General features: G+C 39.7%; 1 protein-coding gene across 1 annotated transcript; it reads left to right on the top strand.

The window, feature by feature from the left end:
- Positions 1-1212: 1212 nt before the first annotated feature.
- On the top strand, positions 1213-22583 carry MPP4 (MAGUK p55 scaffold protein 4). Its single transcript, XM_059476112.1, has 21 exons — positions 1213-1267; positions 1822-1943; positions 2843-2920; positions 3599-3679; positions 4230-4361; positions 6353-6434; positions 7562-7647; positions 8596-8667; positions 9084-9280; positions 10398-10462; positions 11243-11260; positions 12271-12309; positions 13031-13051; positions 14307-14321; positions 15766-15807; positions 16615-16785; positions 17533-17613; positions 18561-18654; positions 19456-19564; positions 21160-21294; positions 22261-22583. The coding sequence occupies exons 1-21, from the start codon at positions 1234-1236 to the stop codon at positions 22450-22452; spliced, it is 1866 nt and encodes a 621-aa protein (XP_059332095.1). The 5' UTR covers positions 1213-1233; the 3' UTR covers positions 22453-22583.
- Positions 22584-26430: the final 3847 nt, after the last annotated feature.

Genomic DNA, 26430 nt, shown 5'->3' with positions numbered 1-26430 from the left:
AGATTTTGAACTACTTAAGAGCTTTCATACATAGCTTCTTGATGCTTTAGGGTATAAATGCAGTGTGTGGTGTTCCCTGGGGGGGGAATTTCCATACTACTTTGAGAAGAAGAGTTCAGAGAATTCTCTGAAGCAAACCTGTACTGCACTGTTTGCCATGAACAGCAGATTGAATAACTTCTTCCAGTTTTACTTTAAGAGAACATTATAGGCGAGTGATAGGTTGCCACAGAATTTTAAGGGAGTGAAGGAATTTGAAAGAAAATTTTAGAAGGTGCATATTTTATTTGTGGAAAGGTCATGCAACATGGATATATATTAATTAGTAAGTGCTGCTTTCTTGCATTGCTTAAAAATGCTGACTTTAAAATCTAAAGAAAAAAATAAGGTAGTATATGCTGCTTTTTGTAATTAAAGAAATCAGCAACACATTTTTAGTTTAGCAAATAACTTCTTTGATTCCATCTCTAAAAGTGACAACCTATTATAAATTGCCTGAGAGATTATGATACCAGCAAGGTAAGAAATAGGGTTTTCTATCTGGGCTTTTGGGTTTTTAATTCATTGTGAGGAAATAAGAGAAAAATAATGAAATCTCTGTAGAAGAAATCCTTCAAAGACCTTAAAATCTAATAGTGATAGCAACAGGGATCCCTTTCTTCAAAATCATGTCTTTGCTCAATGAAAATTCAGTAGAAACTCCAGTCTTTCAATTTTAATATCGTGTCAATATTAAGAGGAATTAAATGTAATGTATTCTTGAATATGCATTATTTTCCAAGCTATATGGGTATAAAACAAGATATAAGTCTTTAGAAAAAATTACTATTTCTCATGGTGGTACACTTAAGAGGCTGTAGAGCTAGAAGATGGACCAAACAGCTTTCTGGTTTTGATGACTTAATGAAGCAAGCAAATGACAATTCTATAAAAACATTAACATGCCATACTGCAGTTGAGGTTTGTCTGTCTGCATCTTGGGTGCTACCGGGTGGCTGAATTTACAGGAGGGACTCATATATTTATCTTTTATAGCTGTGGTGCACTTTAAATACAAATTATTGCCCACCCCTTCCTTTGTTTTGAGTTCTGCTTTCTTATTAGTGTAAAATACCTGACAGTATTCTGATATGAGGGTGCTCTTTTCTCTAGTTCATCATCTCTCTTTGTGAAACCAACGTGGTGTGAATGCAGTATTCAAAGTGAGTGGAATCTCCTTGAATAAAGGAGAAGATGGAGGTGCCAACAGTCAGCAGTAAAGATAATGGTAACTTCTGCATCTCTTTTTCAGTTTTCTTTCTCTTTTCAAAAAGTTCTATTCCTTGATCTCTGTGACTCTTCTTCCATTGAGTCGTGAGAGAGATGAATGTGTCTGAAGTATTACTACTCAACAATTGCAATGATTCTTGATGTTCTGTGGTGGTATGCAGTTAACTTGAGAGAGTATCAGAGGAGAATGCCTGGTATTTGTTTCTGGCTTATAAAGCCAAGGAGTTTGCTGTTGTTTTATCTCTTTTCAGTAGGAGGTATGAGCTTGAACCCAGACTGTTACATGTGACATTGCCTGCATGGCTTTCTCACAGGTCAGTTGCAAATTGCTAGCATTGACCTAACCTGCTGGCTAATAACATGGTAAAATAGTTCTTATGCAAGAGTTGATTGCAGGAAAAAACAAACCAAATCAGACAGGAAATGTCTGTGCATTTCTTAGAAGTACAAATTGAGGAAAGGTGAATTTCAAAGGTCTGGGTCACTGTTTGGCTTTGGTTGGTGTTCTCTTTGTACTGAAGCGTCTTGCGCTTTTCTGTTTCTTGGGCTCAGGTGTATCTCATGTTCTGACTCTAGCGCTGCAAGAGCTCAGCTTGCTCTGTAAGAGGGATGTCAATGGCGTTGGCATGCTCTATGAGCTGCTCAGATCCCACTGGCTGCAAGCACTGCTCAAGGTAAGCTGCCTCACAGCTGGGGGAACAAGGTCACCTACAGAACAATCTCTAGGGAATAGCTACTTGATTTTGCCATATGAGGACAATAACTGCTTATTTACACTACGTGCTGATAGTCCTCATGTAACTTCTAACATCAGCAGTCACAGTAGATGAAATCTTTTATGCTTTAAAGGAAAATAAAGTGTTCTCTTTCATAATATCCTAGACATTTAGGCTCTTCTACTTTACCTGTCTGTATTAAGGCCAGGGGACAGACACTGAACACATCAATGCTCAGTTGTCTTTCCTGTTCTTAAATTTCTGTATGGATATGCATCCCACTTCTTGGCCTGTATTTTGACACTGTATTTTGTTTTGCATTCATTCATCTGATGTGTAATTGAAGATCTCATATTGTTAGAGAACAGAGTTCTGACTGGTGTTTCTATCTTGAGAAGAATTTTATCTCTGAGACAAATTCTGTAAAAATTCTGCTTTTCTTTAAGAAGGATTTTTGAAGTCTTTGATTTTTAAAGAGGAGCTTTTACTGGATAAGAATGCTCATAAGAGTATTTTAAATGCAGCAATTATGCCTTCAACTAGAGGCAGGAAAGAGGCTACAAATCAGAGAATTTATTATCAGGCTATTTACCTGTGTAGACAGCTTTTTTCCCTAGGAAAATTCAAAACTACAGTATAACTGGCTAGCTACCTGATAATATGGAAAGATATTGAGTTCAAGACTCAATTCCAGATGTGTCAGATATTAAGAATTGAGATTGCAGACTCTGGAGCTCTAGTTGGACTGACAAGTTTCCAGAAATAGTGTTGTCCATTGCCTGTCATGTATGTATCTATATGATCATGTGAACTGGTCAATGTCATTGCCTTGTTTTGTCTGTCATGGCATGCAACAGATTTATGAATGCCTCCAACAGTATCTTGGAAAAAGACCAGCTCCAGTCACGCTGCAGGCACGTGCGTTGAGTCGTGAGGTGAGACTGTATGCACAGTTTATTGCTTTACTTACCCAAATGAAAGCACTCTGCTGCAGTTAAGTGTTCTGGTATTAATTGTGTCTCAGGTCTAAGGACAGTATATCAACTTGAAACTCTCCTTACACATCTGTAAAACTACTCAACAGCCCTTACTGGGGGGGCAGGGATGGCATGAGAAATGGGCACAGCTGTGGCTGCTGGACTACGCAAATCCTGGCCAGTGTAATGAACACAAATGTTAATTGTTTAATCACTGACCACGTATTTTTCTTCCCATGTAACTCTGTGGTTCAGTGTTATGGCTACAATCAAGCAGACTGATGTAAGGATATTGAAAAGCTTTTTAGATTTTTCTAATTATAATAGCTGAATTCTAAATCTTTTAATTAGTGGGAGAGTTAATGACGAAGTAGAGAAACTGAGACCAGTGATGAAATTGGTTGAGAGAAGGGAGCAAAAACTGATTTAGAGCACATGGCGCTGTGCCTGAACTAAATTAAGCCTGGCTGAGTGTTGTGCAGCTGTGGTCATATTGTCCAATTCTAGAGCAAACCATGTGGACATCCTCTGATTCACATAACGTGGGGGGGCTTTACACTGTCTCCATTCCTTTACATTCAGTGTAGAGCTGTCCTCTGGAATCCATCTCTGTGCTTATTTTCTTACATTTATCAGGTGGTAGAGTTGCTGCATGAAGCCCCTCCATCAGGAGAGGTCAAAGAGCTAAGACGGCTTCTGCGTTCTCCACACTTCAAGGCAAGTCCTGCATAAGGAAAGCAAAAGTTTGCTCATGGAGCTCTCTGCAGAGGGAATGGAAATGGATGGGCAGCTGTTCACAAGAATTGGTAAAGGGCCAGAAGAGACATAGTTTACTAATGATGAACTAATCTGATCACGAGATCAGATGTGGACTGTATATCTGAAGTATCTGCAGTGGGCTGCATTTAACTTAAAGCTGTGTTTGAAACACATTTCTTACAAAGTTTTTAATTATGGGCAGTTAATGAAGATGTATAAATCAAATTTTCCTTGAAATTGTAGAACCTGCATTCTTAACCCAAGAGCTCCAAATAGAAATATTTATTTCCTCTTTTGAAGGTTTTCCACAAGAAATAGAGGAACTGTTCTTAAAACTTTCATGGTTTGATTTTATTGGTGAAACAAAAAAATATCAATATATGCAAGGGATCTGTGTTCACAAAGGAACACATTCAGTGATATCTGGTTTCTGACCAGTCACTGTTTAAAGCTCTGCTATTGATCTTTGCTTATGGTTGGTTGGTTTGCTTCTTTGCATTTGTAACAGGCCTTGCTATCTGCTCATGATACTGTGGCCCAGAAAGATTTTGAACCAACCCTTCCACCATTGCCAGACAACATACCTGAAAATGAAGAAGCTATGAGGATTGTCTGCTTAGTGAAAAACAACCAGCCTTTGGTGAGGGACCTTTCTTATGTCTGTCAATTTTTTTTAAGTTAGAAAGAATTAATAGTGCATTGGATGCATATTGGTTTCTTCCCAGGAATGTCATGGGGATTTTGTACATTCTTGTCCAGATTTTACAGGATCACAAGAATTGTTGAGGCTGGGAAGGACCTGAGAAAGGACCTAGCCATGCATGGTGTGGGTGTAGGTTGTTCAGTACCTTGTCTGCTCAGTGTTTGAACATTTGGCAGATATATTTTCATTATATGAGATAAAACCAAACTGGATTGAGAGTTATTCCCATGGCCAAAACAGAAAGGAAGGGAGGAGAGTTCTTTAGTAATAATTTGTACTTATAAGCAGCAAACATTGTATAGCTTAGCTAATCTGTTTTAGGAAAAGATAGCTGTTATATTTGAGATAAAAAAGATTTCTAACTGTCAATCAGTGAGGTTATTTTAGTGTGATGGAAGTTGAAGGCATTGAAGGGCTTAGTAACTAATACATTACAGCCCTGGAAATGCAGGCCTGTCGGTCTCACTTCAGTGCCTGGTAAAGTTACAAAGATTATTCTGGGAGGTATTGAAAAACACTTGAGGGACAACACAGTTATTGGTCACAGCCAGCACTTTGTGAGGGGAAAGTCCTGTTTATCAAACCTGATTTCCTTTTATGACAAGGTAACACAGCTAGCTGATCAGGGGAAGCCAATTGATGTAATTCTTCTGGAATTCAGTAAAGCTTTCAATATTGTCTCTCAGAGCATCCTTCTGGACAAAATGTCCAGCACACAGCTGGATGAACACATTATGGGATGGGTGAGCAGGTGGCTCATGGATTGGGTGAAAAGGCTTATAGTGACTGGTGTTACATCAGACTGGGCACTTGTCACTAGTGGGGTTCTGCAGGGCTTCATCCTTGGCCCTGTGCTCTTCAACAGCTTCATAACTGACCTAGACACAGGACTGGAAAGGGTTCTGAGCAAGTTCATAGAAGATACAAACTAGGAGTAGCTGTTTACTCCCTTGAGGGCAGGGAGGCCCTGCAGAGAGACCTCAGCAAAGGAGAGGGCTGGGCAATCACCAACCATGTGAAGTTCCACAAGGGAAAGTGCTGGATTCTTCTCCGGGGATGGGGCAGCCTTGGATATGTGGACAGACTGGGGAATGAGGTGCTAGAAAGCAGTGCTGTGGAAAGAGACCTGGGGGTCTAGGTCAGTGCCAAGTTGGAAATGAGTCAGCAGTGCCTTGGCAGGCAGGAGAGCCAAGTGTGTCCTGGGGGTCACCAGGCACAGCATCTCCAGCTGGGCAAGGGAGGGGATTGTCCTGCTCTGCTCTGCACTGGGGCAGCCTCATCTCAAGTGCTGGGGGCAGTTCTGGGTGCCATGATATAGGAAAGACATGAAACTATTAGAGAGTGTCCAAAGGAGAGTCAGGAAGGTGGTGAAGGGCCTTGAGGAGAAGCCGTGTGAGGAGTGGCTGAGGTCACTTGGTCTGCTCAGCCTGGAGGAGACCTCACTGCAGTCACAACTTCCTGTGAGGGGAAGAGGAGGGGCAGGCACTGATCTCTGCTCCATAGTGACCAGTGACAGGACCAGAGAGAATGGCCTGAAGCTGGGTAAGGGGAGGTTTTAGATTGGATATTAGAAAAAGATTCTTCACTCAGAAGGTGGTTGGGCACTGGAATGGGCTCCCCAGGCAAGTGGTCCCAGCACCAAGCCTGCCAGAGCTCAGGAAGCATTTGGACAATGCTCCCAGGCACAGGGTGTGACTCCTGGGGTTGGTGCTGTGCAGGGCCAGGAGTTGAACTGAGTGATCCTTGTGGTCCCTTCCAACTCAGCTTATTCCATGATTCTGTGGTTACTGCAATATCCATGTTGTGGTAAAAAGGCTGTATCCTTCAATGTCTTTGTGTCAGCCTGAAGATCACACTTGTGATATGGAAGGAACCTCACTGGGGTCCTTTGGTGATCGATGTGTTTTTCCTGTGTTCTTTCCTGCCAGGGTGCCACCATTAAACGCCATGAGATAACAGGTGACATAACGGTTGCCCGTGTGATCCATGGTGGGCTGGCAGACAGAAGTGGTAGGTGGAACCTGAAACAAAGTGATACATAAAACTGAACTTGAAATAAGATGTTTGAAGTAAGACAATACTTAGCTTCTATGGTTAGTCTTCCATTATGGGTCAAGATGATGTGCACACGGGACAGCATTGTAAGCAGTGATGCATTGCAGTGACTTTCATTCTGACTTCATAGATTTTCACATGAATTTGCTGTTTTAGACTGAGTTGATGAAGAAATCTAGTTTTCATTATGTATTCTTGGCACCAATACCTGGATATCCCAAATTGCAGTGTAGGATGAAATGCAGCACATTCCCTAATGGAGAAATGGTAAACATCAATAGCTGGTGATTCTAAAAGACAATGGGCTTTAAGGAGTATGTAATAATACTTTTTGGCACTACTCTACTAAACACCTTGCTGAGCACTAGTTGCTAAGCAATCTTGCAAGGAGTTTCCTTGGAAATGTTACTACTTTGTCATCCTAGAATTGAATGTGTTCCATGTCCCTTAGGAAATATAATGTAATTAAAATGTAAAACATCAGAAGTAAAATTCAACTGCAATTATTATAAAATGGTTCCTTTTAGTATTTTCTGGCCTTTGTATAGAGAACCCAACTTGCAGAAAATAGCCAATTAAGTTCCTAGCTTGACTAATATTTTTGAGTTAAAGCAACATGGAAAAGAAAACAATATTGTGAAGACTTTACTACAAAGGACAGAGAGGAGTCCCAGGAGCTCCCACTGCACCTGGAGTTTTTAGGGGTCTGATTCCAAGTCTCATGGTCTATTAATATAGAATTTGTTCATAATTTACTTTGAGAAATGGAGCAATATTAAAATGTTTATGCTAATTTTAAGGCCTATAATCAGCAGATTGTAAAGATGTCATATGGGGGAGTGGGAAGGATTAAGAAAGCTGAAGCACGCAAGCTCCTTGTGACCTGCAGCAGTCTGCAGTCCTATCCAGGAGCAGTGCGGCTCCTGGATATCCAAAATGCCTTCCTCCATACATGGGGCAGGAAAATTTTAATGCTGACTTAAAACCTGTGATATTTCTGTGTGACCCTGTCTTGCCTATTCAAGATAAATCATACTGTGATAAAACTCCTGCTGCTGTTTTCATATTTGTTTTCATGGTAGGGTTGCTGTATGCTGGAGACAAACTGGTGGAAGTAAATGGAGTTCCTGTTGAGGGACTTGACCCTGAGCAAGTCATTAATATTCTGGTATTTAATATTTTTTAAATATATTTTCTACTTTGTACCTTAAGATTATTTGTATGCTCGCTCTTTTACACACTCTTGTACATGAGAAAGCCTGGAATTTTTAACAGAAAATTCAGATTGTTTCCTTACTGTGAATGAAGTTCTCAACTGCTCATGAAATCAGAATATATGAAAGCAGAATTAAATCTAACTTCTGTTCTGGGCAGATATTACCTTAACTGTTACTATTCCATCTGCAGCTTCTGGGAAATATACTAATTTATTCAGCCTTCACTGATTTGTGACTTTTTTCTAGAAGTGCCACTCAGAAATATTCCACAAGGAAGTTGTGGAAAGCTGCTATTCTAGTAAGAGTGCATGTTACAAAATGCACTAAAGCAGAGTGAATGAGCTTGTAAGCTACACACCTTACCTTGCAAGAAAAGGACAGTGTAATTACTGTTGTCAAAATTCTCATGAAGAAATCTTTTGAGGTGTCCCTGTTTTGTCATTTTGTGCACAATTTTTCAGGGTTCTTAACTGTTAAGTGCCAGCCAGTGAGGTATTTCTGTGTGTAATCATACCAAGTCTGTGCCATTGCCATGGCTGTACAAACACCATTGGAATGTTTAATTACTAAATTATGTTCCTCCCCCTTTATATAACCCATCTCACCAGACTCTGCTGCTAATTTAAATAAGATTTCAGTAGAAAAGTTTGGTATGAATCAATGCTGAAATTACATATACTTACAATGAAACATATGCTGCATTAAATTAAAAAAATATTTAGCAAAACTTTGATGTTTCATTTTGGAAAAAATATAGTATTGTCACATTGACTCTGGCTACCTGAATTCTATCTGTAACACAAACATTGCAGTATCCTCAAAGCCATGCTCTGTCTTGCCTATGTTTGATTACTTGTGTTGAATACCAACAACATTTTAATTATTTTCTAATCGTTTAGGCCCTCTCTCAGGGGACAATTATGTTCAAATTAATTCCAGTTTCTGATCGGCCTGTCAGCAACCAAACAACAGTAAGAAACATTCTTTTTCTTTTCCCAGACTAGTAGCAGTAGTGCCCAACTGTGGTGTTGCCTGGAAGTTTCTTGCAATCCCTAAAATGTTGCCTTGCCTCTATGGCTGCCTCTCAGCTGTCATCAATGTGGTGTTGCTGAAGCAGTAAAGACAGTAAGAAATGTAACTGTGTAACAAAGGCACTTCCTGAGTGACCTACAAGGTGAAGGTGTGTTCTTTTCATAAAGTATGAGATAAATGGGTTTTTTTCCCTCATTTAATAAACAGAGAGCATTTAAGGCTTGATCTGTTTTTTAAAACTTGACTTCACCATTTGACTGAAGTTGCAGCAATATCTGGCGCTGTGATTGTAAAGCCTGTGTTCTATCCATTCTGGACTTGGCTTCTGCTCACTCCTGGATGTTCTCTTTACTAGCTGTACGTGCGAGCAATGGCAGATTACTGGCCCTTGCAAGATCCTGCCATACCATGTGCAGATGCAGGCTTGCCTTTCAAGAGGGGTGAAATACTCCAGATTGTGGATCAGAATGATGCTCTCTGGTGGCAGGCCAGGAAAGTTTCCGATCTCAGTGCCTGTGCTGGACTCATACCCTCAAATCATCTTCTTAAAAGGTAAAAAATCACCATTTTCCTGATTTCTGATTCAAAAATCAGCCAATTATTCAAAATTTTCCTAAGTTTTGTAGCAGTATGATTCAGAGTGACATCTGACAAACATCTTTCCTCTTTCTGATCTCTGACTTCTTGCTATTTTTCCCTGAAGAGCACCTGTGTGAGAAGAAACTTTTGAAAGCTTCTTGTATAATCTCAAATTGCCATTGAGATTGTATAATCTCAAATTTCCATTTAGGATATTTGCAGCACTTATCCAGTCTCCATGCTGGTTGTTAAGACATCTAGGGGAGTGTAGCAGCTGAAATTGAGGGCCCTGACTACTACATGATCATCATCTATGATGAAAAAAAAAAAGCAAGGGGAAGATAGGGATACTTATAGCATAGTATATTTTTCAAGATGTCCTGTGATGCCTTGCATCACTAAAGATGTCCTTGCATGAGTGACCTCTTCAGCTTTGGTCAAAACTGAGTAGACCAGATTAGAAGAACAGAGAAAAAAACCAAACACTCAGGAAAGAACAGGGGTCTCATGCCTATTATTTTCTGCATAAATTGCCCATTATTTTTACACTACATGAATTCAGAATCAGAGTTGCTGTAGCAAACTTTTCAATCTGATCCTTTAACCACATGTTCTGTGGTACCCCCAGGATAATGTAAGGCCACGCACTAGCACATGATAAACTTGACTTTATAATAAATATAAGCCTACCTGCAGTGTGTATAATGCAAGGTGAAATGAAACTGGGTTGTGAGTCAGGCTGCAAGAGCGCTGTGCAGTAACGGAGGCAGCAGTACTACTACCCCTACCAGCAGCACACTCTTCTACTTCCAGGAGTCTGTACCACAGTATGGCTTATCTTCCTGTACTTTTGTATAAATTCTTAGTACTTCTGGGCTGCTGATTTGGAAATTTGAATACTTCTGATAGCACATTGGTTTTATGTCAGGTCTTTGCAGTGAGCTAAAACATTGGTAATGTTTCAGTTCTTGCTGTCTTCTCTCAGTTGAGTACTGATCAATCGTACATGTAAGCAGTGAATCTGACTGGAACATAATGTGTTTGTGGACTGTTTTGTTTCTTTAACTGTGATAAATTTATTTCTATGTAGGAAGCAGCGAGAGTTCTGGTGGTGTCAGCCCTTCCAGCCCCACCTCTGTCTCAAATCATCAATGTGTGAGTGAAAAGTTACTTGAGTGATACAAAAGGAAAGAAAGATCTTGTCTCTGTTGCAAGGACACTGAAATAAAAGCTCATGCAGTTCAGCTTAGTTCAAAGATATTGTTTCTGGAGCCATGTTGTAACCTTCAATTGTGTTAACTATCCCCTGAAAAAAAAAATACTTACTGGTAATTGTACCTGGAGTACCGATGGTGGAGATGGTTGTCTCCAGTGTACCTGAGATCTGACTATAAGAGAAGCTGTGAATTCAACTTCTTCTAAAGTCTCTACATTCTGGGACCTCACTAGGCCAGCCAGTTCTCTCGAGGAAAATTGGCTGTAAGTCTTGAGGTGACAATTGTACTGGCTTGGATTTCTGGGGACACAGATACCAGCTCTGCCACTGAGAATTGCCATGTTTGGAATGTTTCTTTGCCATCAAAACTATTGAGAAAATAATAGAACTTATTTTCTTGAGGTCTAAGATAAGTTATGCTGCCCTTGAATTTATTCATAGTAACAATGCAGAAATATTATCTTCTGCAAACTATAATTTTCTGTAAATATGCAATTATTCCCAGAAAAAGAATGTTCTTCCTGTTTCTTCTGTCCCCATTTCCTTCTATGGCTCTTTATGCAAGTACAAAATTTTTTTCTCATGATAAATCCCAGGGGGCATGTGTTTCATTCCCTAGGACTCTGTTTGCACTGATTGCATTGCTTGCTAGAGCTGAGGCTGTCTTTCACCATAATTTTATTGCATTTTAACTGCTTCAATGGATATGCTGTGAGCAGTAAGCACTGTGGAAGAAGGTAGGAAATCACACCTGGACTGCATTGCATGTCTGTACCCGGAACCAGTATGACACATGGTTTTACAGGCTTTTTAAAAAGTTGCCAGGAATTAGGCATTTTGATAAGTACATGTGGAAGAAGCCCAAGTTCTCGGCATTTTTGTGTGCTTAACATAATTGAAATCCAGCCTTTTTTCACCTAGTAGATACATACATTGTCTAAAAGTGGAAACCTTAGATGTGCATTATCTGTCAGGGAAGTGACAGTTTGAATGGGTTCTTTGAGGAAAGAAAGACAAAATTTCCTCTTTCTCTTTTCTTCTCCTTCTTTCTCTCCTAGAGCAGCTCTGAGAGAGTATTTCTTCAAAGGATACATATGGGCAGAATGTGATTGACAGATACTCTGACAAGTGCCCTGTAACTGGCAAATAGCTCCTGCAGGGCCCATCTGGAAGGGTGTGCAAGAACTAAACACTAACAGTGCTGTACTGTGAGCCCGTGAGATTGCCCAAGCTCATGTAATCACATTTCTGGGACATAAATTGATGTAGTCTGGGGATTGAGAAAGAGCTGAATTGATCTTTTCCTTTTCTTCCCCATAAAAATAATAATAAAAATAAAAAGCAAAATACTTTCCTTGAGTGTAGTATGTTGGAAAGGTATTTAAAAGCTATAAGGCAGAAAATTATATTCCCTCATGGTAATACTTAATAAATAGATATCTACTGGATAAACAGATTGACAGGCATGTTAAACCTTTCATTATTTCAAGAGGAGAATAAAAGTTAGATGCATTTGTCTCTCTGCCTTCAAAGCACTCACTTAAGAGTTTTTGCTCACTGCAGTACAAAGAACATCACTAAACTGGAGTTAACAGTTAAAATTCTTAAAGATGTCTAAAGATGATTTGAGCTTCACCTATCTTGTTTCTGATGTCTGAGTTGAGTCTTGTAAGATGTATAGGGGTGTTTTTCCTCTCCAGTGCTTTTCTGATTCAGATGACTTCTTTTCCTTTGTGTTGATCTGTAGAGGATGACATGCAGATTGACGAAAAGTGTGTGGAAGCAGGTAACTGAATTCACTTGAGATAATTCTATTTGCTTCAAGGCAGTAGCTAGTTTAATGCCTCATTTCCTAGATAAGGCCACTCATTCTCTTAGTGAACTTAATGGTAGAAATTCTATTTTTCATACCCTGGAAACCTCCTCTCGTATTAGTGTATTAAAATGAGCTGTTTGCAGTTCTGGTGTACAGTGCTTATGGTCAAGTCCTTTGACCAGCAAAAAAATATTTGCTTGAATGAGATGCAACTGCTTTGATTCGGGTGTTGGATTGTGGCTGTAAAGTTACCATGGTTTTTTGCCTATTGCTTATTTAATGGCACAGATTGTTTTGGTGTTGGAGAACCCACACAATTCCTTGTCAAGAAATCTCTGATCTTGGGAGAGCAAGGAGCAAGAAGGTTTTTGCTTGTGGACACTTGAATGTAAAGATTGGTAGCTTGAGTTGCTCCCTAAAGCAGTGCAGTTCATTCTTCCTTCTGCAAGGTAACTGAGAAGCTCTCATGGAGGGATGTGATCCTGTAGGACTTTGTGAAGAGATGAAGCAGTTAATTCAAGTATGGTGAGCTGTATTTTGCCACCTCAGGTAGAGGCAGCTGGGGAAAGTATATGTGAGACAGACTGACAGAAGCTGGAAAACTGATTTCTGATTCTGATATTCATTAGAAGGAAAAGAATTAAATTTTGAATTTATTTTAATATCTTTGCTATCTGGATTACTAAACAAGATGAAGAAACATTTGAGTCAGGTAAGTTCCTGTGACCTAACTCTAAGATCCTTGCAATTGTTCTGCTGTGAGAAGGGTGTCCAGAGACAAGCATCTTAGAAACAAGCAGGTGGCAAAAACCAAAATGCCACTTCAGCTTCAGGAGGAGCCATTCTGGCTTGAAAAGCCATTATGTAAAATCCTGTTGCTTTAAGTCTTCCTCTTGTTCTCTGATTACCTTAGTAGTAAGGTTTCTGTCCTCTTATCCCACAAGTGTGAATGTTTCTTCTCGTGCATCAGCAGCAGACCTATTTATCCAGCCCTTGTCAGCTGTACCCGTGCAAGCTGTGACAGCAGGGGCTGCACTGATGTCAGCAGATAATTGGATTACCTTCAGTAGCATGCAGGCCTGAATCCCCAGTGCCTGTAGGAGTTGATGTGGTAAAGAGGAAAGCTGCTTCTACATTCCTGACTGTGGGCATGGCTGACATACAGGAAAGAAAAATGCTTATAAAATTCATTATTTATGTACAAAAATTACAATCAATAAGTACTCTTTTTTTGACCAAACTGACACAGGGAGTTTTGGTTGTTTGTTTGGGTTTTTTTTCCATTTAGGAAGCAGCTGCTTATTTACACCACGTTGAGAGTTCTGCAAAACTTAAATCTTATAAAATAAATCCTTTCTCCCCTAAAATAAAACTACTGCTAAACTTCTGATTTGAGGTATTTGGTAATCTTGTGGTGAAGAGTGTCATTGTACCTTAGATTTGCTCTTCTCCACAAGGTCTCTACTTGCCAGTTCTTATTTCTGCACCTTCTTCTCTTATCACAAGTGTTAGTTCTCTTCTACCTCTCAAGCAATGCCCAAGGCTTTTCAGACATAACCAGCAGGTCTGCAGGGCAGTCTTTTGTTTTCAGGCTAGGATGTTTCTGATAATTGCACTTGGGGATTACTGTTGCAAATCCTGCTCAGTGCTGAGTCAGCTGTCTGCTGTATCCACACAGTCAGAGGAATAAAGGTGCAAATATTTGCTATCCTATGTTCCACTTTAACCACTTCAAGTAGTTGCAGATTTTGCACTACCATACTGAAATAGATGCTGCAGTTCTTGCATTCTTTGGGAACTAAGAATTCATGCTCAAAGAAGCATATTTTAGATTTAATGTCTGTAGTACCTGTTTTCTACATTCCCTAAATGTGCTGGACAATGCTGATTGGATTTTTTGTTAGAACATAGTATAGACTTTCTTCTCAAAACTAATTGTTTTATATCTGTTTTATCTGAATCTGCAGAGGAGCTTAAAGAAGGTAACACTAACATTTTTCTCTGTCTCCTGTAGCAGTAATCTAATAGAATTTACCTGTGTTTATGCTTTAGCAGGAACTACCACTCTTCTTGCAATACCCAGTAGCTGAATTGCTTGTTCCCTGTAGGATTCTACACTGCATTCCATACCACAGACAGGGCAGATAAAGCAGAAAGATTTAAACATCTTTGAATGATGACTCAAGGGACTTGAAGATAGATAGGCATGTATCAGCTGAACTTTACTCTGAACATTGCCCTGAATGAGCAGTTTTGTGCCAAGGAGTTTTTCCCATAGTCATTAACTAGTTATGTTAGTACATATAGAAATGTAGGAATAAAACTGCATTGTAAAGGTACAAGTAATGAAGAGTGTATAGATGTGAAAGGGCAATTAATATGCATCTAATTTTGTTTCAGTACTTCCATGCTTATGAGATAACTGTAAATCAAAGAGTGCTAAAACTATTTCAAAGCTTTGCAAATGAAAATAATGTTTTTCCTTGGAACAAATACTGCTTTTAAAGACATGCTTATGTCTTCCGTATCTCATTCTTGCTTTAACAAGGCCTAAATAAAGGGAATGCACAGCTTGGATAACTACATGTGTGATTAAGGGAAAATAAGGAGTACTTTTTGAAAAGAAAGCTAAACACTGGCACCATTCTTTTCCTTGATTTGTTTTCAAATCACCTTTCTCAAATAGTTTCTATACTTTCTGAACATTGGTTTATTGGAAAATTATGTTTGAGCCTTTTATGAGAGATTTAATTTTTAAAAAATACAGAGTTTTAGAAGTCTCACCTGAATAGTAAAGCCTTCATGATGAACAGCCTGAGAATGAGGACAAAAAGAATTGGAGGAAAGAGGTTAGGCTCACATGTTGGAGCACAGACATCACTGATCTGATGAATAAAAAGAAGTAATTAAATCAGGTCTTCATTTTGCCTGAAATATCTGAGTAGACACAAGCTGCATTTTCCAAACATGCTATGGGGCACAAACTGAGTTGCAAAGTTTTTGTTTCTAATTTTGAGCTACTGACTTGTTACTATTGTTTTAACTAAAGACTTCTTGTAAAATAGATTTCACCTGAAAAGCTTAAATTATGTGGAGGTTTTTTTCACTAATTTCAATTTCAAAACATTGTCTGGCATGTAGATATCTTGGGAATTAAACAAATAGAATATTAAGTTTCGAGTTTCATTTAGGAAGTACCAAGATGTTCTATCTTCATTTTTTCTCACAATAACCCTTTTCAATTGGTCATTGGTCATGTGAAATACTTTGATATTACAGAATATCATGCTTTTAAAATTATATTAAGCATCACACTTCCACATATTTACTGAAACTCCTTTTTTCCTTAGGATCAGCAATAATTGTTTGCCATCTAGCTTTTAATTTTCTCTCTTCTTTTTCATTTCATGGCTATTTGTATTCTAGAAGAGGAAGAATTTGGTGAATTTGGTCAACGAGTCTTTATTGGTATGCAATGACTAAAGATAAGTAAAATGTTTGGGGCTTGATCTAGTTTGAGTGCTTCAATCAAGTTCAATAAAAAGCTTTGCTCTTTACATCACTTAAACACTTACTAAATGGAATACAGCTTTCTCTGTTTTCCAAACATCAGGAAGTCTCTTTATTCCTAATAATGCTCAATCTCTGCATTTAAATCTTTCTTCCTTTTAGGTTTCTACGGAGACTTGGCCACTGCTATTTAAACTTGACTTCATGATTAATTTTTCTCAAAAGTAATGTCTGTCATCCACTGAGAATAATCATGAGGGTTTCATTAGAAAAGTGCATCTATATGAGAAGTTTTCAGAGTTGGATGGTCAAGTGGAGAAACAAACCTACCTCTGTGGTTATTAAACCATAGTGACCTTTAAACTACATGTTCTGGAGGCTGGAGCAAATGTTCCTGACTTGCCTCATGAGTGAACCACCTACACTATCAAAAAAAGTAGACCTGTTCCCTAGTGATACCTCAGGTAGTCAGAAACTTCCTCTGCAGCTTGTTTTGGGGATCTTTCAGAAGTCTTTAATTCCAGGCTAATTTTCAGGTGACTTTCAATGGGATTTTACCTACTCTGTAGCTGTCATTTAATGCTCAGAGATTCTACCAAGCTGTCATATCAAGTGCAGCAATGAAATTCACTAACCCTCACCTTGCAAAAACCTCAGTAAAGGTAATATATGTTGTGTGCCTTAGCAAGAGGCCCTCTGGGCTCCAGAGCCACTTGCCTGCACTGGGCTGCATTTGCCAGCGGTGTGCCTTTGCCCCCTCTGCAGCTGGGTTCCGCAGGAGCATGCGGCTGTGCCGCAGGAAGGCCCGCCTCCAGCAGCAGTCCTGCTACTCGCGCTGCCCCAGCAGCTGCTACAGCGCCCTGGCCGCCCCCTACGAAGAGGTGGTCAGGTACCAGCGGCACCCCACAGACCGCCACAGGCTCATTATCCTCGTGGGTAAGAGCTCAACCCTTCCCAGGCACGTTCCAGCAGGGGTTTCCTGCTGCTGATGGCAGCGCTCACTGTGCAGGCAGCGCTCACAGCAGCGCTTCAACAATTACTGTCATTTGACCCCACTATTGGGGTTAAAGTTTAATGAAGGTATCATCTTCTTTGCTTGAGATAGTGAGTGTTAAAAAACAGTAATAATAAAGTCCTGAGAAGAAGTAAGTTATGAATGCTGGTTGATAATGGATTTTATTAAGGAAGTGTTTCAGTTTTATATTCAGCTGTGACTGAAAATGATGAGAAAACATTGGTATCTTAATGGAAAGATTCTTGACATGGAGGCATTTCTACAAGCAGTGTTAAATGCATAGATATGACAATAATAAGAAGAATATTTAACTCCAGACTAGCACAATCTCAATCATGGACAGTATGGAAAGATACCTTTAATAATGCTTGTTATAGGACATACTGCATTAAGTGGGCTGCAGGCTCTCAAGGAGACTTTAATTGTAGTGACTGAAGGGAAGATGCTGTTCTGCCCTATTCTATGGTCCTGATAAAGCAAACTGAGTAAAGGCAAATCCACTGTCCTTTCTAAGTCTGGAAGTATTTGATAAGTTTTTTGTTTTAAAATAGTACTGCTGAGTTGCCTCCTGGGTGTGGCAATATTGCTGTGGAGTGATTTGTACCCTGTCAGTAATCCTAGCTGCTGTTACCCTGTCAGTAATGTCAGCTGCTCTTCCCACTCTCCAGGTCCCGCAGGAGTTGGTGTGAACGAGCTACGGCGAAGGCTGATCACAAGTAACCCACGAGAGTTTCAAAGTGCCACACCTCGTATGTAATGCTTCTCCTCTTTCCACCACTACCCCAGTTCAAACATGAATAGGAAATGCCAAGCACCTTCCTCTTGCCTTGTGTATTTATACACTCTTTGCTCTATGGCTGTTTCTTCAGCTCTATTGAAGGCAGTACTCTTTACTTTCTTAAGGGTTAGCTTAAAATACTATCTCATTTTGGCAAATCAGACAAAGGTATGTTCAAGCTCCAGCTTCTGAAACCCTTAAAAGCTTTATGGAGATGGAAAGTTATCTACATTATTTGGTTTAACTTTAGTGCTTGCTTTTCCTAGATTTAAAAAAACAACATTCTTGGAGATATTTCAAGTTCTTAGGGTTTAAGTACTCAGGTATGAGAATGAAGACAACAGAAGTTGGTGCTTAATAGGCTTTGCAGCTTTCCTTATTAGCCTTCTAGTCTCAGATGAGACTTATGCAGCTTAACTGCTGACGTAACAACTGAAATTATTTCTACCTGTGCCTATTTGGTTCTTGTAATTTAGATAACCAAACTGGAAATTACGTATCTGAAGCTAGCTGAAAAGTCATGACTTAGTGCTTAAAGTACCAGATAAGGGGAAGTTGCAAGTGTGGGAAACTTGTGGGATTTTTCTGAATGAACTTTAAAGAAAATTGCCTCTGAAGAGTAAAGAGCTGTGCAACCAGTTCCAAGGCAGTTCCTGATTGCTTTCAATCACAACTATTTGGATTAAACTACTCTTCCATTCCTAGAAATACAGTTGTGCTTTGATAACTTTTAATGACTTGTAACTGGCAAACCATTACAGTATATGGGGCTTTTGTTCTGGATTAACAAATGGAAATAACTAATATTATTATTTATGAAAATACTTATTGATAGTTCTTCATGAAGTTCTCATTTTCACTTAATAAAGTTACAATAATTTAGTTGCAGCTGGGGTTTTTTTGTGTGTTATCCTTCAGACACCACTCGTGTTCAGAAAAGTTATGAAATGAATGGTCGTGAATATCACTACATATCGAAGGAAACTTTTGAAAACATGGTGTATAGTCACAGGTGAGTAGGAGAGATGAATTACATTTTTATTACCTGAAATGCAACATGATCCAAGAAAATACAATTTTGTAGTTGGTGTCTAGTCTGGGCTCCTCCACTTTTACTGTGTATGTGCGGTGTAAATTTGTGTCAAACTACTTGAGACTATTTCTTCAAAGACTGTGTTTGTGCAGTTGCAAATAGCTCCTCCACAATTAATCTCAGAATCCTTCGAAAAGGAAGTGGGTTCTCTAGTCCTGAGCTCATTAGATGTGCTTGTAAGTTATGAGTTTAACTCTCCAGGAAACCAGACTGCTTTTGAAAGTTTAGCAGTAAATCATACCTGTTCCTGACCTGCAACTCCATTGCAGCATCTCTGCAGTGATGACACATGAGTAGCTGAACTGTAAGGGCTAAATATTCAAGTGTCTGCTCCTTTCTATGCATCAATCACCTCTCTAAGACAGACCAGCTCAGCACTACAGAAGCGACACTCATTGAACTGTGCCCAGCGCTTTGAAATCTTCAGACTTAAGAAGTTATTTGTAGTATGTAATTGACAAGCATTGATAAGTAAAATCACAGCCTCTAAACACAAAATTCATAAAACCATGATGAGTAAAAAATGCATGTTTTGGAGATGAATTGTAATGGCTTTTGTGCTTAGTGTAGCAGGGAAGAGCAAAGGTGAACAGTATTCAGTGGATTTTATGATCATTCAGTCCTGAGCACTGGATTGTATTTGAAGATTTCACTTATAAATGGAATCTTTCTGAAACTCAAATGCTCTTTCATTTTCCTTCTTCCTCACCACTGTTGCAGAATGCTGGAATATGGGGAGTACAAAGGGTACCTGTATGGTACCAGTATTGATGCAGTGCGAACAGTCCTCGATGCAGGGAAGATCTGTGTCATAGATTTAGAACCTCAGGTGAGTGGTAAAGGGGCAGAGAATCTCCTGAAAGGAAAAATAATTTTCTCTACATTCTTGAGCCATTGGAACAGTGTTACTGCTTTGTCTTGTTTTTCACTTTATCTCATGGTGCTTATTAATGATAGATTATTCTTTTCATGTGTCTTAGGGGGTGGTGGTGGTACTACAGTGACAAGTATGTTGAGACAGTTCATTTTTTACCAAGCCATCAGCTGCATTATCAGTTTGGATGGTATGGAAATGAATTTTCATACTTACTTAAAAGTAAGGATTAGTATTTCACATGGCCACCTGTTGTATTGGATGTATTCTTCCTCCAAGCCCTACTGTTGAGAATTCTGTCCTCCTATTAGCAACCTCACAACACCCTTTGGTAAAAGCAGCAACACTTAAAGTAATCAAGCAAAAGCTGAAAATTTTAGTGTGCCTTTGTGCCTGAATTTCTCTCCAGAAGTTACAGCACTCAGTAACCTGCTTCTTCACTTAGATACTATTTTTCTTCCTATTTTATTTTCCTTCTGTTTTTGCATTGAATTTGCTGATGAAGATAAGGCTAATAAAAGCCCGAGCTTGTAAATATCTAAGGTACTTAGAGCTGTCTAGCTAAACCTTGCTAACCTTCCCTGAATTGCTTGCATATTTAGTACTTAGGAGCTGTTTGGGCTGTGCTGTTTAAACATCTCCTCTAACTGAATGTAAGGAGTGACACCATAACTCAGTATTTCTTAGATATTTCCCTCTACTTATGCAAAGCCAATGTGTCTGAGCCTTAGGCTGGCAGTGGCTTGTGCTGCCTAAAATAAAAATTAAGTTACAAGATTTGTGGGGTACTCCTCAAAAACTGAAAGTGCTGTAAGAGGTAGCTCAGGTCACACCTTAGAAACTGTCCTTTGAGTTTCTTGTTACATTTTTAAGCAAAGGGGTAAAAGAGGGGTGTTGTGGTGTGGGGAGTGTAATCTTGCCACTTGGACAGATGTGCCATTATGATTTTTTTTAGGGTGTGAGTTTAAAGGACAAGTTTTGGAAAGGATATGAAGTAAGATCAGTAGCAGAACTACTGCTGTGTTGCATACTTTATTTTAAATCTGGTGGTTTGACCAAGTTTACGTGCTATGATTTTCTTAAGTTTTTCTTTTTTTTTTTCATTCTCTCTACTGCTCTGCAGTAATTTAAAAATAGGAAATGTTACACAGTAAAGGAGTTCTGAAAGCAGGATACTTTCTTCTAGCATGGAACAATAAAGAGATACTTGTTCCAAAAGTAGCTCCCTTACAGTCAAAAAAGAACAGGTTTCAAATGCATCTTTTATGTGGTTGATTGTAGAGATCTGTTAGTGACGCTGTTCCATCATTCACTGGTACTGATAGCATCTCCTAATGAGGCTACCAAGCAGAATTAAGTAATTGTATGCTACAGTTGCTTAACAATGTCTGCTCCAGGGATTATTAGTGGGATCTTTTTCAAGTAAGTGTTCCTGAAAAAAGTGTCTCCTAGGTTTGGGGATCACAGTATGTTGTAAACAACTGGCTTTTTATGGGAATAAAGCTGGGATGAATGCACTTGAAAAACTTTATTTTACTCTTTATTTGTAGGGTATACAAATAGCCCGGACCCATGAGTTAAAGCCCTACATTATATTCATCAAGCCACCCAGCATAGGCTGCATGAGGCAGACTCGTAAAAATGCCAGGATCATTACAGATTATTATGTGAACATGAAGTTCAAGGTGAGATTTGAGAATAAAAGAGATTGAGTTTATTAATCTGAGATTCTGTTACTAGAACATAATGCATTCTACTATGCTACGCTGTTAACTCTTAAAAAAACATTACTGTGTCTTTAGGATCAAATCTAATTTTTATTATTTTCTGTGAATTTTGTTGGGATTTCTTTTCCCCTTCCAGACTGGCTTTGAAGCATAAGAATTGTAATTTGTAACCTAGGGGGCTGAGGCACTTAGCTTCAAAATGTCTTAAAGGAGAAGCTATTTTGCATATTTTTGTTTTGTTTTGCTGTCTTGTGTCAATATTTGAGTCAACACATATATTTACTGCTTGCATTGAAATACTTGGAATGTGCTTTGTTCAGAAGTATTATTATTTTTTTCAGTTATAAGAATGTATGTTTAGTGCCAGTATCAATCCTGTACTAAGTTCTGTAGCTAAAACACAGATCCTGCTTGTAGGAAATGCATCTCTTATATTTAGAATATATACAGCACTTTGACACAATTGTTTCCATGCTAATCATCATCAAATTTAGCATCTTAACATTTTGGAGACCTCAGTCTATAACTATGTGGAAACGATTCATGATTGCTATGACAGAAAGTAACATGGACATGGGGAAATAAACTAAAATTTGGCATAAGAACACAAGCAGTTGTAGATTTACCTTCCAGTCTCTAACATTCTCTGCCACCACTTATCATTAGAGTAACTGGTTTAGGGCAAATGGAGTATCCTGAGACACAAGGTACTTCCTTGGGAAGCATATGGCCGGCAGCTCAGTTTTGAGACCTGGAACTGACTGTAGCAGAGGTACTTTATTATAGCAAACTGTAAATGAAATAAAGCAGACTGACATTATCTATTCACCTCTTGTTTATGTGGCCCAAGGTGTTTTGCAGATGCTGTGCAGGTATGTTTCTCTACACAACCCTGCAGTTTTATGAACTTACTCTGTCTCACAGGAAGAAGATTTACAGGAGATGGAAGAATCAGCTGAGAAAATGGAAGCTCAGTTTGGTCAGTTCTTTGATCACGTGATTGTGAATGACAATTTACAAGAAGCATCTGCTCAGCTGCTCTCTGCAGTACATCGTGCACAGGATGAGCCCCAGTGGGTCCCTGCAGTATGGATATGCTCAGACAATCAGCCCTAATTCTAAGCAGCAGGCAGCTTCAGAAAGATTACAGCTTATGTTTTACTTCAAGAATAATCCTAATGTCAGGATTGCAAGAATTTATCTTTGTACGTGAGGGATTTGGAAGAGGATTAGGAAGGAAGCTCCAATGGGAGATATAATCATACTATGTTCTGTGTAGCTTTTGAGCTTTTTATGTTACGCTTGGATCCACTTTTGTACAAAAAAAAAAAAAAAGGAAATACTGTGAGTACTAAATTACAAGAATAAAGAAAAATCTATTTTGTTGCATGTATCTGTGTTATTTACTTATACATAAGTTCAGAAAGGTCCTTTCCTCTCTTTCTGTTATGCTTGTTCTGGTTCTGTGATGCCTTTACATTCTGGAAGCCTTACAGATTATATTAAGTCAGAATGTGCTTTTTTTTGCATGGTGTCTGTCAGTAGAGTGTTATTTATGAAGATATTGGTTTGTTGCTAATCCTTTTTACCTTTTAGGATAGGAGTGGTGTTGGCATAATATGAATTACTCCAAAACCCAGTTATCGTCATAATACGTGTAAATATTTTTCTGCTCTTCCATCAACTCAGGTGAGTACAAATTGATAGAATGTGGACTTACCAAAGAGGAAGATAATCAGAAAATCTTTCTCTTGTTGGTTTGGTCTGTGGTAGCACGGTCTCCTCATTAAAGGGTGCAATGCTTATGGCAACTAGTTCCTCGCTCTCTCCACCTCGTATTTGTAGCTGTCTTGCCGCCTGAGGTACACAGATGGTTATTTTGTTGGCCTACCTCATCTTGGAAGAAAATCGACAAAAGCCAGTTAAGCAGTCTAGAAAGAGGTTGTTTAAAGAGAAGTATTACAACCACCAGGATGCCTGCTTGTTCTAGAGCCAGGGCTTGTATTCCCTGTTTAGAGGTAAAATGGCAGAGACCGAAGCCCCAATATGTCATTGATGTGGGTAAGTACTGACAGAGGGTGAGACAGCAGCCTGCTCTCTGCTGGTGGTCCATGACCAGCTTCCCCACTTCTGCCTAGTCCAGCATTTGTCGACTCTTTCTCTTTGCCTTTTTTCCATGTATTATTTCTTACTTTTTTTGGTGTTTTGTTTTGTTTTTTCCAATTACTTCATTTATCAGTTTGAGACTCTAGCTACAAGGTGAAGTAATCCAGAACCCTTTTTCCCCTTGATTTTGCTTGTCTGCAGCCCGAAAGACGACGACTACCGCTCAAAGCCACGGACCCGAGCTCACTCCAATAGGGCAGCTGCCGGCGAGCACGGAAAACGGGAAGCCGGCCCTCCCGGCGCTGGGGGCGCGCAGCCGCGGCGCGGAGCGGAAGGAGCGGCGGCTCCTCCCCGCAGAGCCGGAGCTGGGCGGGCGCGGCCCATGGCGGCGCGGCGGGCGGGCCCCGGCGTGGTGAGGGGGTGGTGGGGCCGCAGCGGGAGGGGGGCGCGAACGGCTCCGTGGGGCTGCAGCGCGGAGGGCCCGGCGGCGGGAGCTTGGCCCACCCGAGCTGTTGCTGAGGGGATGTGGCGGGGCGCTCCCCAGCCGCAGCTGCTCCGGGAGGCGGAGCTGAAGCGCGGTGCGGGAGCGGAGCGCCCTCGTAGCGCGGCTCCTGCATCCCCGCCCTGCTGCATCACGCGGGACGGGGGAATGTAACCGGCCGCAGGGTCGCACTTTTCTGTCCATGTTTGTTGCGGAAGCAAACAAGCATTTCCTCGTTGTATTTTTTCATATATACCTCTCAAAAAAAAAAAAAAAAATCTGCAAGGCTTTAACAAATCTGTGAAGGCTGCTTCAGTGTTTTTAAACATTGTGGACATTTAAACCTTTCCTTCTCAGCATCCTGGAAAGGACACCCGGGGAGCTGGGTAGTTTGTTTTTCCCCGAGTTTCCAGGTGCGTCCCACTGTCTCGTAGCCTGGCTCAGGTGTGCAAACACACGGTTTGACCGAGGCAGCAGCTGCCTGGTTTGTCGAAGTCTCTTGGTTTCGGGACACTTTAGAGCACTCAGGGGCTCTTCTGCCCATAACAAAAGGTCCATGGGAACCTGTCCCATGGACAAACTCATCCTTTCTGTGAAATTTGGAGTGAGTTACTTCTGTGAACCTGCAAAAAGACAAAGCTGATAGCTCTATGGCAGAGCTGGGGACTGTTACGCAGATGGACAGATGAGTATTTATGACTGGCTGCTTGCATGGGGTTTCCTGTGTGGCAAGGAATAAATGATACAGAAATCAACGGACTTGCCAGTTGTTTTGTAGAAGGTAATAAAATAGAGAGATGCTACTGAGTGCAGAATTACTACTGCATAGGCAGTGAATGCTGTATAAAAGGTTTGTGGCTTTTGTTTGTTTTTATTGGGTCTTTAGCTTTTAGGTTTTTTTAAATACCAAGTATCCTAAATATTTACTATTTACTGCCACAAGAATGTTGGAAACAATAAAAGTAATGCGATCTGACCTTTACCAATACTTTTTTCCCCTTATGGTGCACCAATATAGTGTGACCAGTCCCCACCAGTTTGCTGAGTGCCCCTTAGGGTGTGCAGTTCTCTACCTGTGTAAGTGGCACTTGCTGTCAGTCTTCAGCATGGCCAAAATCCAAGTGAGAGATTTGAGGTCTAATCCCACAAACCCTTCCTTGCATGAAGCATCTCATTTGCTTTGGGTAAACAAACCAATGTAAAACTTGCTTATAGGAACTTGTGCCAGCATGCAGAGTGAAGGGTGTTTTAGTGCAAGTAATATTTGCTGCCATTGAACAACCTGCCCTTGTTTGAAATGGGAGTAGTTCTGGGTCCTGACCCAGGGGCAGGAGAGTTCAGCTCCAGCTAATCCTGGCTGCCTGAAGTTTATTTTTAGTTCAGAATTATCTGAGGTTCAATGTGAGCAGCGTGAGGGAGCCTAGACCAGTTCACAGTGCCTCTTCCAGGGAACGACTTCAGATGATATGGGAAAGAAACAAGTGGTGAGTTTGTGGATCCTTGAGTCTTACCAGTCTTATAGCCCTTTTTATTTCTGGTATCTGAATTTTCCAAGCATGGGAAATACTTTTTTGTGTATATTCTTCCAATATAATTGTGTAATACAAAATCTGAAAGTTAACTTCTTTTTCTAGATAAGAGAAAGGTATGTGCTCAGTTTCAGATTGTTATCTGGAGATCCTTTTAGATTTTAGGTGTTTGACCTGCTGGTAAATATGTTCAAAATTATATGGAAAAACTATATTTTATAATATTTTAAAGTGTTTTTGTAAGTGAGCTTTTTTCCTTTTATTTATTATTGTTCTGAATTTACATTTTCATTAATAGAAAATGCTCAGCTCATGTCATAGACTGTAAAATTATACTGAATGCATAATTTATTACAATATTTTTTATTCATTTAAATAAAATGACTAGTGAAAGTGGTACCTTACAGGAAAAGTGAAAATTATTGAAGCCTGAATGCAAGCTGTTTCTTACACACAGTGCTTAGCTGTATGTTCCTACTGCAGTGCCCATCAGAACTCTGGTTGGTAAAGGCATATTAGTCCAGCATCTTTTACATCCTGCTTTTGTATCACATCTCCATTAGGAATGTTTGGCCATTTAGGAGGCATACAGAGCAAAACATACCTTGGATGTTCAGATCTGAAGCTGTTTTCTGAGAGGTGGTTTCATACTGGCAGAAGCTGACTTTTGTCTCTCTCTTGTCTTTCAGTGCCCGCCTCGTGCCCTTCCTCCAGTGCCAAGGTAAAATCATTGCATTCTGTGGAACTGATCATGATGCTGTACTGCAGATTTTGAAAGTAGTAACATTAAAAGAAATAAGTTTCATAAACATCTGAGCAGTAAAATTGCATCTCTTGCTAATTTATTGTCCCAAAATGCTTTACAAGGAATGCAAAACATTTTAAAGTTTTATAGAAGCCAAGAAATTTTACCATATTACCTCAGTTTTAATACTCATGGGAGATAAACCCTTTAAAAACTTTTACACAAATATTCCA

The sequence above is a fragment of the Ammospiza nelsoni genome, chromosome 7 (assembly GCF_027579445.1).
Source record: "Ammospiza nelsoni isolate bAmmNel1 chromosome 7, bAmmNel1.pri, whole genome shotgun sequence".
Taxonomy (NCBI): domain Eukaryota; kingdom Metazoa; phylum Chordata; class Aves; order Passeriformes; family Passerellidae; genus Ammospiza; species Ammospiza nelsoni.
This window is presented reverse-complemented; position numbering and strand designations above follow the sequence as displayed.